Genomic DNA, 13,899 nt, shown 5'->3' with positions numbered 1-13,899 from the left:
GCAAGCATTGTGCTTGACAGAGCCATCACGCGCCTGAGGATGGGAACCAGCCTATTATCCGATGGCGCGGGAAAGTATGTCCTCGGTATAGACCCCGCATGTCCTAGGTGCCAGGAACCCCTCACTGCGCCCCACATGCTGCTGCACTGTCCTAACCATATGACGCAGAGGGACTACCTCGAAGCTGCATTGCACTCTCATGGACTAGTTTTAAACCTTTCCAACGTGCTAGACCCCAGGGAGCAGCTAGGTCTTCTCTGCCCTCGCCAAATATCTTCTGGATTGTCAGATAACTGACAAAATCTAGGTCATTTGGGGGGGGAGAGCAGCCAACACCCACCCAATTATTCAGTCTTGTGACTGTTTTTCCTTTAAACTGTGTAATCTTTGCACAAAACTGATGTAATCTAGTAATTGTGTTGGATTTGTGTCTCCTTTACACAACTTTTATTTTAGTTTTTAATGGGTTTATTGTTCTACCCCGCCCTTTCTAAATCAGGCCAATTGCATTGACCTGGTCTTCTTTATTTTAATTCATTTTTTATGAGAGTATGACGTTAGTCCACCATTTACATTTATCAGTTTTTTAATATAATCATATTTTATGGCATTTCTTTCTACAAGAAAGGACGAGGCTGTCCAGTAACCTGCATTTGTTGGCTGCATTGCACCCCCTCTCTTCCCCTTTGACACCCCACCCTTTCCCCTTCAAACTCGAAGAGCCATGTCGGACTGGAGTGCATGGTGCAGGGCCTTATACCATGAACAACACTTATTTAGCCCTATCCAGGGTAATACCAATCCCTTGGTATTATTGGCGACTTTGTTGATACTGCTAATTTTCGATCATAGCAAATTTTGTACCTTGTAGTACATTAAATCTTGTTATAACTGCTATTTTGTGTAGCAAATTTCCTTATTTTTGTGTAAAACTGCTATCTTATATAGCAAATTGCCTTAATTTTTTCTCAATACTGCTATTCCTACACCATAGCAAACTTTTTACTCTGTATTACACTAATTCATGTTAAAATTGCTATTCTATATAGCAAATTTCCTTGTTTTTATGTTAAATTGCTATTTTATATAGCAAATTGCCTCGGTTTTTCTGTTTAATTGCCATTTTACATACCATACAAGGTACTTTAGTACTATTTCCTCCATTGTTATCACCAATATATAAATAATATTGGTTGGATTAGAGCTTTTTGGGTTTGTTTTACTGCATCTAGGTAATATTTGGTCTTTTTACCATTTTACATTATACCTTTTTATAATTCTCCTTCAATTGTATACAAATCATTTTCCATTTACCGTACACTCCCTCTGGTCCTGGGGAAACAACCATTGTAGACTCCATCCCCACAATTACCTCCCTTAGTTCAACTGAGTGACATCACCCCTGCTAGCTCTTTTTCCCCCACTCACACCGGCCTACACTTCCAAAATCTCTTCTTTTTTCAACCCTCCAGGGTGGCAACTTGTATTTTAAATATATAAACGCATAATTATAGTTCTGTGCATATTGTAAATAATGTACTTTTTGTACAAATTTAGCTGTTTTTGTCTCATTTTTAACTGTAAAGCACATTGTTTTACCCTTTATTTTTATGTGGCCCTATAAAGGTGACCGTTTGGAGACACGTAAGACATTACCCTTAACATATAAGTTTTTTTTACTAAACTCACTTTTAAATATTGTTTTAACGCCACTCTGGGGGGACTTCTCTTCTCCATAGCCCAATCCTCTTTAAGTTCCATACAGACAGGGTCTTATGTTGGAGCATTACGGCTATATTTCCTGTCTGCAAGTGTTTAACATTGAGCCACATACATAAATTTATACACATTACACTTTTAATAACTCAATACTCAATTGCAACATTAATATATATTTGAGAGTTATACTCCCTATGCGTTATTATACACTCCCTCTTTCTTTTCTTGTTTTCCATATAATTGCATGTCTACATGCAAATTCACTTTACATTTGAGAGCTATTAAATCAGGCTCTAGCATTCCTACTAATTAATGTTCGTAGATAAGCATATTTTCCCATCGATTAGATCTTGTTGTATGACATTTCGTTTAAACCTTAAATATACACCTAATTCTGGTACTTTACTATGTATGTAAATATATAGCGGCAATGTTAAACCAATTTGTGATCTGGACAATCCTTAAATATTATTATTTTGTTTTTGTTTTTCAAACATATTACACATCTGTGTATTCACTTACTTTTCTATAGGCATCATACTAAAAATAATCCTATTTGGATTTAAACATTTAAAACACAGATCACAAAGTTTAAAGACTCCAACAACCCATTGCAGTAAATACTGAACAATGGGTCTAGTAATGATGATACTGCATGTAATAGTATGTGTTTTTACGATCAATACTTATAAAAATTGGGCTATTCTCCTCCTTCTCTCTCTTTTCAATACAAACAACACACATATAATACTAATAATAATAACAATAGTAACAACAATAATAATAATAATATTAATATAACTTCATCATAATAGTTTAAATAACATATACCAATTATATTAAATACAAACAGATTCAAGTAGCAATATTCCTTCTTGTTTCATATGCTTTATTTACATGGCAAAAGTGCAAAAGAGCAGACGCAATCATTATGATTGGTTATCTCTGTCAGGTTCGTGCAAGAGCAGACGCCATTTCAAGGTCGTTCTTTGTGCGAAATTTTTATCTCAAAACGGATTGACCTACTTGCTTTTGCGCGGACGTAACAGAGATAACCAATCAGAGCCATGCTTTTAAATACAGTCAACCAATAAAAACACTGCTTTCTTACAGCTTTAGGCGAGACATTGATTAGTAATTTTATTAAGTACTGCATTTTTATCGCTTCTTGAATAAATATAGATATTTTTAAACCAATAGATTTTTATTAAGGCACCGCACCAACACTGCAAAGTTTTCTATTTATATCAATGGTACAGCCTAGTAAAATCGAGATAATTCTGGACTTATAACTCCGAAATTGCTCATTTTCAATAGGGTTTGACTCATCATTCAGATAAAGACACTGTGCAAGTTGGGAAATGATTGGATAAAAACAGTGGACTTTATTGCGTAAACAATTTTCTCAAATGCAAGGGGAGATAATTCTGGAGTTTTTACTCTGATGTAACCCATTTTCAATAGGGTTCGAGTCCTCATTAATATAAAGTCACTGAACAAATTTGAAAAGATTTGGATGAAAACTGTGGACTTTATCGCGTAAAAAAAAAGTCTAACGCACGCACAAACAAAAATGAAAATTCAGTTTTTTTATGTGATAAAGTCCATAATTTTCATCCACTTTTTGGCAAACTTGCACAGTGTCTTTGTATCAATGAGGACTCTAACCCTTTTTTAAAAGAGCAATATCGAAGCAATAAGTCCAGAATGACTTCCCCTTGTTAATGAGGAAATTTTTTAAATCCCGCTTGTTATGCTCCCCCAAAATTTATTTTTGAGAGCATACAGTCGCCGCTTCGTCTGTCCGTCAGTCCACTTTTTGTCCGGGCTATTTCTCAGCAACTAATGACCGGAATTCAATGAAACTTTATGGGAAGCTTCACTACCAAGAGGAGATGTGCATATTATCAGCGGGTTCTGGTCGGATGATTTTTCACAGAGTTATGGCCCTTTGAAATTTATTTTCTATAAAAAAATTCTTGTCCCCCCAACTACTGTGCTCTCAAGACGTTTCTTTTATCTGAATATATAGTGCAATATTGTGACAAAAAAAACCTTTGGGGAGCATCACCCGTCTCCGACGGTTTCTTATTTACGCAATTAATTCCTCAGTTTTCATCCAATTATTTCCAAATTTGCACAGTATCTTTATATCATTGAGGACTTGAACCCTATTGAATATGAGCAGTATCGGAGAAATAAGTACACAAGAATCTTCCCTTGAATTTGAGAAAATTCTCCTTGATTGCGCGATTAAGTACACAGTTTCCATCTTATTCTATAACTTGCACAGTGTTTATAGCAGTAGAGCGATTCAGGCCCTCATGGGCCTCTTGTTTAACTCAATTTGGTAATTTAAGGAATGCCATAAATAATATAATAAAAATCAACTAATGTTACTATATTATTTATACAAATGGAATTCAAAAGGTACCTGAACATAACAACAAACAATTACTGAATTTCTGATCAAAGTTCATTCATTTTTGCGTTGATTAAGAAAGAGTTCGTGAAAATCGCTGCACACTTGATGAAGTAATGGCTGTTCAAAGCGATGCACACGGTTTTCAGGTCATTTAGAGTTGAATACATTGAAAATGATAGTAGAAATCGGACAGGTCTATGAATAATTACAAAATATCCCAAAGATTTATAACCGCTGGAAAGACTGCCTTCTTTTCTTCATAGGATGGCATATAAACCGGTAAATTTTTGTATGGAAAATAACCAGTCTAAAAAATACGTCTGGTGTTCGTAAGAATTGCGTTTCGTGATGCAAGTTTTTTTACAGGAATTACGTTATTAAATTTGTATTTGCGTTTTTGTACGCTTTGTTTTGAATTTTATTACGTTTTCAGTTATTTTAATTGCGTAATAATGCAAATAAGCTTGTTATTGATAGCCCTGGTTGTCCCAGATTAGTATATACAGTCCACACAGACTGCACAGGCTAATCTGGGGAAATATATTACAAACATGTGCGTAAAGGACTGTCCCAGATTAGCCTGTGCAGTCCACACAGACTGCACAGGCTGATCTGGGGAAATGAATAACGAACAATCATTAAGCTCAGTTTTCCCAGAACAAGGCTCAAGTAATCACTACAGTCAATCTTGTGGATGCGACATTTGTCTTATTTGACCACTTTGAAATCCCACCGAGCTTTTTCACTATATTTTGATATACGCGACCAGCGACCGCTGATTTTTGTGTATTTTGAAATAAAACTCATTTTAAGTAAAATATTGTTTTATGTTTTGTGTTTACATTCATTTTATTACAAAAGTTGAAATCATTGTGGACAAAAGAGATTATCCTTCATATAGATTAAAATTGAGGGTAAGCATTTTCAGAATGGCCTTTTTTATTTAAATACTATTTTATTAAGAGACCACTTTTGGTTACTCCCTGAATGGTCTCTTAATAAAAGATAGACTGTACTTTGATAAGCTGTTACTCAGTATTCTCCGGAAGCACCGGCAGACGTTGATTTCACCGGTTTATTTTGGGGGGAGCATATAGTCGCCGCTTCGTCTGTCCGTGCGTGTGTGTGTGCCTCTGTCCGTCCGTGCACAATTTTCGTCTGGGGTATTTCTCAGCAACTAATGACTGGCATTCAATGAAACTTTATGGGAAGCTTCACTACCAAGAGGAGATGTGCATATTATCAGCGGGTTCTGGTCGGATGATTTTTCAAAGCGTTATGGCCATTTGAATTTTTCCATTAACTGTACATATAGTGCAATTCTTGTCCGGGCTATTTCTCAGCGACTAATGACCGAAATTCAATGAAACTTTATGGGAAGCTTCACTACCAAAAGGAGATGTGCATATTATCAGCCGGTTTTGGTTGGATGATTTTTCACAGAGTTATGGCCCTTAGAAATGTTCCATTAACTGTACATATAGTGCAATTCTTGTCCGGGCTTTTTCTCAGCAATTATGGACCGGAATTAAATGAAAGTTTCTGGGAAGCTTCACTACCAAGAGGAGATGTGCATATTATCAGCCGGTTCTGGTCGGATGATTTTTCACAGAGTTATGGCCCTTTGAAATTTTCTATTAACTGTACATATAGTGCAATTCTTGTCTCGGCTATTTCTCAGCAACTAATGACCGCAATTCAATGAAACTTTATGGGAAGCTTCACTACCAAGAGGAGATGTGCATATTATCAGCTGGTTCTGGTCGAATGATTTTTCACAGAGTTTTGGCCCTTTGAAATTTTCTATGAACTGTACATATAGTGCAATTCTTGTCCGGGCTATTTCTCCCCAACTACTGACTGGAATTCAATGAAGCTTTATGGGAAGCTTAACTACCTTGAGGAGATGCGCATGTTATTTGTGGTTTCTGGTTAGATGATTTATTTTGAGAATTATGGCCCTTTGATATTTTTAAGTTGCTAAACCATCCATCTTATTATTTTGTCCAAAGTTATGCCCCTCAAGACATTTTCTTTTATCTGAATATATAGTGCAATATTGTGACAAAAAAACAACTTTGTGGAGCATAACCTGTCTCCGAAGGTTTCTTGTATATCTTAGTCGCTGGCTACTTTGAAAAGATAAGCTGCTCCATATTTTCTGGAGAACGCTGGTTACAGTTTCTGAATGCTTGTTTCAGACTCGAAGAGTAATTGAACGGATTCCAAGCAGCCATGATGGTTCATTAAAGTGGTGAGTATATAGAGGATATATGCGCCACTTGCTAAAATATCATTTTCTATGATCACTCATGAATCAAAATCGATATTCCACTAAATCCAACAAATTTTCTTCTTATTTTATGCTGACAAATGATTTTTTTTGTATTTTTTCCATTCTGGACAACATTATTCCCCTTTTGGCACCTGGCATTGTTATTACATGGATGTTCAATACAGAGTAATTGCCCTAGGTAACATTGGGGGGTCACAATAGGAAAACCAAAGATATCTAAAAATAGTTCCAGTCACACAATGAAAATTATCGATAATTTGTACTGTTATTTTTCACTGTTTCAAACAGTGAAATATCAGTTTTAATTCAATGATATTTCTCTATAAACCATCCAAAAGCATAAAATAAACCTTTATTATTAACCCTTTAGCTCTCTGTTACACCTTTTGACCCATTTGTAGTCCCGTAAATAATATAATTAAATTCAAGACATTTCTTACTAGATTTAACTTAAATGCGTCATTTCCAACACTAAGATACTGATGAGCAGCAAACTGCATACAATCTGAACAGACTGCGAGTAACTCATTTTGCTTCTAAGGTGGAAAGGGTTAAAGCGACGTACTCACATATTTTGGTATTTTTTAATAAGTACCATTAAACGAATTGGCTAACAATACTGTAATATTGGGATAGTTTGAAATAATTATCATAGAAGAAAAAAGATAAAATTGAATAAATGAGGCTGCCGTGGGGTTCAAACTCTGAACCAATAGAAGCAAAAGCGTATTTTCTACCACTACACCATCAGTGTTTTTTATGCCCCCGAAGAAGGGCATAAAGTAATCGGACCGTCCGTCTGTCTGTCTGTCTTTCCTTCATACTTTGCATTTAGGTTTCGCATTTAGGTTTCGAAAAATGCTCATAACTTCTATGTCCCTTCACATAGCAACTTGATATTTGGCATGCAAGTGTATCTCATAGAGCTGCACATTTTGAGTGTTGAAAGTCCAGCCCTATAAGTTGAACTTAGAAAATGTCATATTGAAATCACCTTTTTTATCAATTTCAAAGTATTTGTAAGTGTAAAATCAACAACATTAATTTCCCAATATTAATCGAAAGAACTCAATATTTCCCAATTCAAAATGTCTTGGCACCATTCCCTAAATGGTGAAAAAACACTGATTAGAAGCAAAGGGGTATGGTATGCCACTACACCATACAGGCTTTTGAATATGAAACGGTTTGTCCATAAGGCATATTTATCTAAATTAGTATTGAACAGTGTTACAAGGTCTTTATTTCTTATCCCGGCAAAAGACGGAGTGATATAGAATTAGCGTTGTCCGTCAGTCTGTCCATCCATCTCTCCGTCCGTCCGTCTGTCTGTCATAAAATTGTGTAGGGGCTATATCTCAGATACAATACAAGATTTCAACATGAAACTTTATGAGTGTATACATATCAATGAGGTGAGGTGCAATGAACAAGAACTATAACTCTATACTTTCTTTTAAGGTCGTCATGGCGTAATGGATATGGTGTTGTTTTTGTATGATGACACTTTTCAACATGAAACTGCATGGGTGTGAAGATATCAAGGAGGATTGGTGCCTTGCACAAGATCCATAACCCTATACTTTTTTTAGATAAGATTCATTGCCCTTTGTTTTTTTGTTTGATGTAATTTTTCAGGGCTTTATCTCTGATACGCTACTAGATTTCCACATGTAACTTCATGGGTGAATAGATATCTATGAAAAGAATTGCAATGAAAAAAAACACAATAACCCTACACTTTATTTTTACAAACATCCATAAACAAAATTTATTTGGCGGGGGATATAAATTCAACAAATTAGCTTGTTTTTATTTAACCCTTTCCGTCCCACAAGTAAAGTAAAAATGGCTTTTGCAAACAACATAATACCAGAACAGCCTGCGAGTAACTGTTTGCTGCTTATAACAGGGTTCGCAGAGGGCTTGAAAAGTGCTTGAAAACGAGTCCTAGGCTTGAAAAGCCCTTGAACAAAGGTTGGCCTTGAAAAAGTGCTTGAAAAGTGCTTATTTCATGTAAAAAAAGCCTTGAAAATGTTTATTTCTGCTCAAAATTACTTATATCATCGCTTTAATTATAAACTTAAATCGTTCTTTAGGGAAATATTACGAAAATTTATCATAAATTCCTTCGCGTAAAAGGTTGAGTACGAAACATAAGTTTCGTACACTATTGAGTACGAAACGTTATGCGTACACGTCACAGATTATGTGTACTACGTCAGAGGTTCTCCATTGTGATCAATTTTCGCGAGTGAAAACGCAGCGATGGGGAAGTGTCGTTTCAAGCCAGGGTGGTTAACTGAATATTACTGGGTACAGAAAAACAAAGTACATTCTAAAAGCACATTGTCGGGTCTGTATGAAGACCATTGGTGTCGGGGGATGGGGGAAAGTGCTTTGAAAAGCCACGAGAAAGAGGAAACCCACAAAGAAAACATGAAATTGAGAAGCAATGTGTTTGCTTGTAATAACTTTAAAAAGTTAATACATACAGTCATTTAACCAGTTAAGAATCACCCGGCAAAAACGTTTATTCTTTTGACCACAATAATTTCTTTCGGGATTTAGTGTCAATGTGAGAAGATGTGAAAATAAAGAGTAACATTTATTTTGTATGATAACAGGGTAGGCCAGACGGCATATGCAGTTTTTTGTCAAAAATAGCCAATTAAATTCACCCTTCGGAAAATTATTAAAAATCATTCAACTTACAGAATAAGTATTTCAAAACATTGTCATAGCATTTGTTTTCAATCAGCAAGAAGTTTATTTGAAAATAATAAAGCCTTCTATATTCATATGCACATTTCAAAACATAACTCCTTCAATCAGTTCTGGTTAACTTTTTGCTGCATTTTTCCACTCTGTAAGCTATTTACAAAAGATTTCTTGCTAAAACTTTGTTAATTTATTCCTTTACCTAATGTATATCTTAGACACTTATCATTTTGTTTTTATTGGGGCATTATGGAAAATTAAATTCAAATTAATCGGAACTGCTGATAATCCGGAACTGGTTGACAAACAATATGTGAGACTCGTTGAGTTAAGGATGGAAAACATATATGCAATTACTAAAAATAACATGTATGAGTTATTGTGGAATAATTTTAATTTGTTTGAGCAAATAAATGATATTTACTGTGTTAAACTTGCTTGAAAATGCATTTTTTTTAAGGAAACTAACGAACGGTTCTCGGCCTTGAAAATGAAAATTTGGCCTTGAAACGTGCTAGAATTTAGGTTTGAGATTTCTGTTTGAACCATGTATAAGTATCTAAGGGTTGGAAATGAAGCCTTTAAAAATTGAATCTAATAAGAAAAATCTTAAATTAGATCTAACTTTAGGACTACAAACACGTCCAAATACGTATCTAAGTAGTAAAGGATTAATTTGACATTTTTATCCATTGAAAATGCTTGAGAATTTAAGAAATATATTGACGGTATGCCTTATATTTTGCCCACACAACAGATTATTACTGTTATTTTGATTAATTGCAAGGAACAGTGTATTAACAGCCCACGAGCTTGTTTCTGATTATGATTGATGAATATTACAACTTGACAAGCTCTATGTAGACATGTCCAAGCTCTGTGTAGACATGTCCAAGCTCTATGTAGACATGTCCAAGCTCTATGTAGACATGTCCAAGCTCTATTAAGATATGTCCAAGCTCTATGTAGACATGTCCAAGCTCTATGTAGACATGTCCAAGCTCTATGTAGACATGTCCAAGCTCTATGTAGACATGTCCAAGCTCTATGTAGACATGTCCAAGCTCTATGTAGACATGTCCAAGCTCTATTAAGATATGTCCAAGCTCTATGTAGACACGTCCAAGCTCTATGTAGACATGTCCAAGCTCTATGTAGACACGTCCAAGCTCTATGTAGACATGTCCAAGCTCTATTAAGATATGTCCAAGCTCTATGTAGACATGTCCAAGCTCTATGTAGACATGTCCAAGCTCTATTAAGACATGTCCAAGCTCTATGTAGACATTAATATCAATGTGCATTCACTCCTTTAGCTGTTGGAACAGAGTGTAAACATGTCAGGATTGCAGAAGCGGTGATAACTCAGTGCAATAACCCTTACAGAACCAGATACAACTACACAAGAACAATAAATAAATTTATTTACAACATTAAAATAAACTATTTACAATATGATATGACTATCAAAAGAAAGAAACCAACAAAGTATCAAAGTTTATGGCCAGTTAACGTAGTTCAACTGTAGATGTTAGATGTAGTGGTGGAGCACTATTGAGTGTCACGACCTGAACCTATGTCCAGCAGTCAATGACCAGAACTGGAACTGAGTACCGGTCTTAGTGTTCTGCGACAGAGCAAATTTTGAGCTATATCAAGCCCGAAAGAAGAGTGCAAATAACCCGAGCTGTATCAAGCCCGGAAGTAGACTGTAGATACCCGAGCAGACTATGCCTGGAAGAAGACTATAATTACCTGAGCTGTATCGAGCCCGGAAGTAGTCTGTAGATACCCGAGCAGACGATGCCTGGAAGTAGAACGTTGTCAAACGCCGAGCAGATGTTGCCCGGAAGTAAAACGTACTGGTGACAATTATGTGATCGGCCGTATACCGGTGCAAACGGTTCCCCGTATTCCGCCTTATAACGAGGTGTTGTTGTTAATGTCATCGGGTATGACGCCCTGTAGACTTGCGGATGCTCAAGTAGCACTAGCGTAACGCTAACGGTGGGTTGCCAAACGACTACCCACATTGAAACGGCCAAATGCCGTATGTTATGGACACTTACGTCCCAGCTATTGCTCTAGTCTCAAAGCTGTAACTGTCCGTGTATGTCAAATAGTCTGTCGATTTATACGTGTAACTGCCCAGCAGTGTCTACCGAAAAATCGAGGAACATGCTCTCCATAAACTCAAACTGAACAACTTTTCTTCAAGTGACCAATAAAATTAGACATAAACTGATCATGTACACATCACCCGATATCGTACGACTAAAAGCGTAATTTACTGAGGCCTGTAAGTCTAACTTTACAGAAAAACATAACAATTTACAAAAATATGAAGATCAAAGTTTCTTAAAACTTAACGTATTTAAATGTTTTGGCTTAAAATGTATCTTCTACCACACAGAATAATGTGGTTAACAAAATCTTGGTTAAAACCCCTATTATAACCATCAAACTGAAAAATCTGAAAACTTACATAACTAGACAAATGTAAAGTTCTATACAAATGAGGCCCGATAATTAACATAAAATAACATAGAAATGGGTTCAATCGTAAAACAGAGTTCTATGTAGACATTAATATCAATGAGCATTGACTCTTTTAGCTGTTGGAATGAGTGTATTTAGTCAATATCAATGTGCATTCACTCTTTCAGCTGTTGTTACTATCCACCCAATGATTTCCTCATCACTGGTGGGGCTGATGGAAAGATCAAGGTAAGTCCGGCTAGATTTATTTAAATTTCTGAGCCATGTGGTTTCATAGTAGTTGATTCTTTAACTTTTCTTTTTTAAAACCCCTTTTTAGGCCCTTTGACATGATAAATCAACAAACTAGAAGTACGCAGATTCTTCAACTTTTTATGCCCCCGGATTGATAGATCGGGTGTATATTGTTTTTGTCTTGTCTGTCTGTCATTCTGTCCAAAACTTTAACTTTGGTTAAATTTTTATAACTTTTGCAATATTGAACATACAAACTTGATATTTACCATGCATGTGTATCTAATGGAGCTGCTCATTTTTAGTGGTGAAAAGTCAAGGTCAAGGTCATCCTTCAAGGTCAAAGGTCAAATATCATTGTATTTTCTTTCCTAAAACTTTAACCTTCGTTAAAGTTTCATCATAACTTTTTTTAATATTGAACACAGCAACTTTATATTTGGCATGCATGTGTATCTCGTGGAGCTGCACATTTTGAGTGGTGAAAGGTCATGGTCAAGGTCATCCTTCAAGGTAAAAAAAAAAAGTAAATTCATTTCTCCAATCAATCTCTTACTTCTCGTGCAGTTGCACATTTTGAGTGGTGAAAGGTCAAGGTATGCCTTCAAGGCCAAAGGTCAAAATATAAAAAACATAAATTTTCATAACTTTTTTAATATTGAACACAGCGACTTCATATTTGGCATGCATGTGTATCTCGTGGAACTTTGAGTGGTGAAAGGTCAAGGTCATCCTTCAAGGTCAAAGGTAAAAAAAAAAAGTGGCGCATTAGGGGGCATTGTGTTTCTGACAAACACATCTCTTGTTTTTTTTGAAACCCTTTTTTGGGCCCTTTGACCTAATTAATCAACAAACAAAAACTATTTGGAGAATTTCCATAGAAGATCACCCATGAAACATTATTGTGAAGTTTCACTAAATTCTGCTCAACAAAATATTTGAATAATTTAAAATAGCAGGCATTATCGTTTTTTACACAGTGATTTTTTTTGCCCAAAGTAACAGCCTTTGAAAAGCTCTTTCCCAATTGCAGAAAGTAAAAAAGGCTGTTTCTCAATGGCACAAAGTAGCATTTTTTTCCCAAAAAAACTTAAACACAATTTCCAAAAACATGCCAAACTTTTCCAATAAACTCAATAGTTTGTTTATTGAGGTTATTATACAGCAATTCAATTCCCTAACACTTAATAATATGAACTTTGGAAAGCAATTACCATGCACACATAAACAATTGTTTTACGGTTATTTATAATAATACTAATTATGTTTATTTTTTCCCATTTCATGGTCATCACGCATTTTTTACCCAGTCATAAAGGCACAGGCTGTAAAATATAAAGCGTACACAATATTGCTTCACTACATAAGAGTTAAAAATACTCTTAAAAAAATGTGAATACTGTTATTTATAGTAATAATAAAAATAATTCATTTTCCCTAGTTTCCCAATCAAAAAGGTACAGGCTGAAAATATAAAGCTAAAAATATAAAGCTATACAAATCATTGTTACATGTTGTTTGTTGCAGTTGTTCAACGGCTCGGTGTTCAATCTGATGAATTCCTTCATTGCCCACCATGGACCTGTGACAGGTAGTGTAAAAAATATAGAGGATATTAGATGACGGGCCTGTAACAGGTTTGTGTAAGAAATATAAGGGATAATAGGTGATGGTTTTGTAACAGGTAAGTGTAAGAAATATAGGGGATAGTAGGTAATGGACCTGTGGAAGGTTAGTGTAAGAAATATAGAGGATATTAGATGATTGGCCTGTGACAGGTTAGTGTAAGAAATATAGGGGATAGTAGGTGATGGACCTGTGACACGTCAGTGTAAGAAATATAGAGGATAGTAGGTGATGGGCCTGTGACAGGTTAGTGTAAGAAATATAGGGGATATTAGGTGATGGGCATGTGACAGGTTAGTGTAAGAAATATAGGGGATATTAGGGGATGGGCCTGTGACAGGTTAGCGTAAGAAATATAGGGGATAGTAGATGATGGACT

The 13,899-nt window shown here is 35.6% G+C and overlaps 1 protein-coding gene across 1 annotated transcript in view; it reads left to right on the top strand.

Annotated features, from left to right (window-relative positions):
* Positions 1 to 13,899, top strand: part of LOC127847188 (uncharacterized) — a 210,548-nt gene that overhangs the window by 21,974 nt on the left and 174,675 nt on the right. The window contains exons 10-12 of the mRNA XM_052378911.1: positions 6,346 to 6,398; positions 11,828 to 11,888; positions 13,422 to 13,485. Coding sequence (XP_052234871.1) covers positions 6,346 to 6,398; positions 11,828 to 11,888; positions 13,422 to 13,485 — 178 coding nt within the window. The remainder of the gene's footprint in view (positions 1 to 6,345; positions 6,399 to 11,827; positions 11,889 to 13,421; positions 13,486 to 13,899) is intronic.

The sequence above is a fragment of the Dreissena polymorpha genome, chromosome 10 (genome assembly GCF_020536995.1).
Source record: "Dreissena polymorpha isolate Duluth1 chromosome 10, UMN_Dpol_1.0, whole genome shotgun sequence".
In the NCBI taxonomy this organism is placed as follows: Eukaryota; Metazoa; Mollusca; class Bivalvia; order Myida; family Dreissenidae; genus Dreissena; species Dreissena polymorpha.
This window is presented reverse-complemented; position numbering and strand designations above follow the sequence as displayed.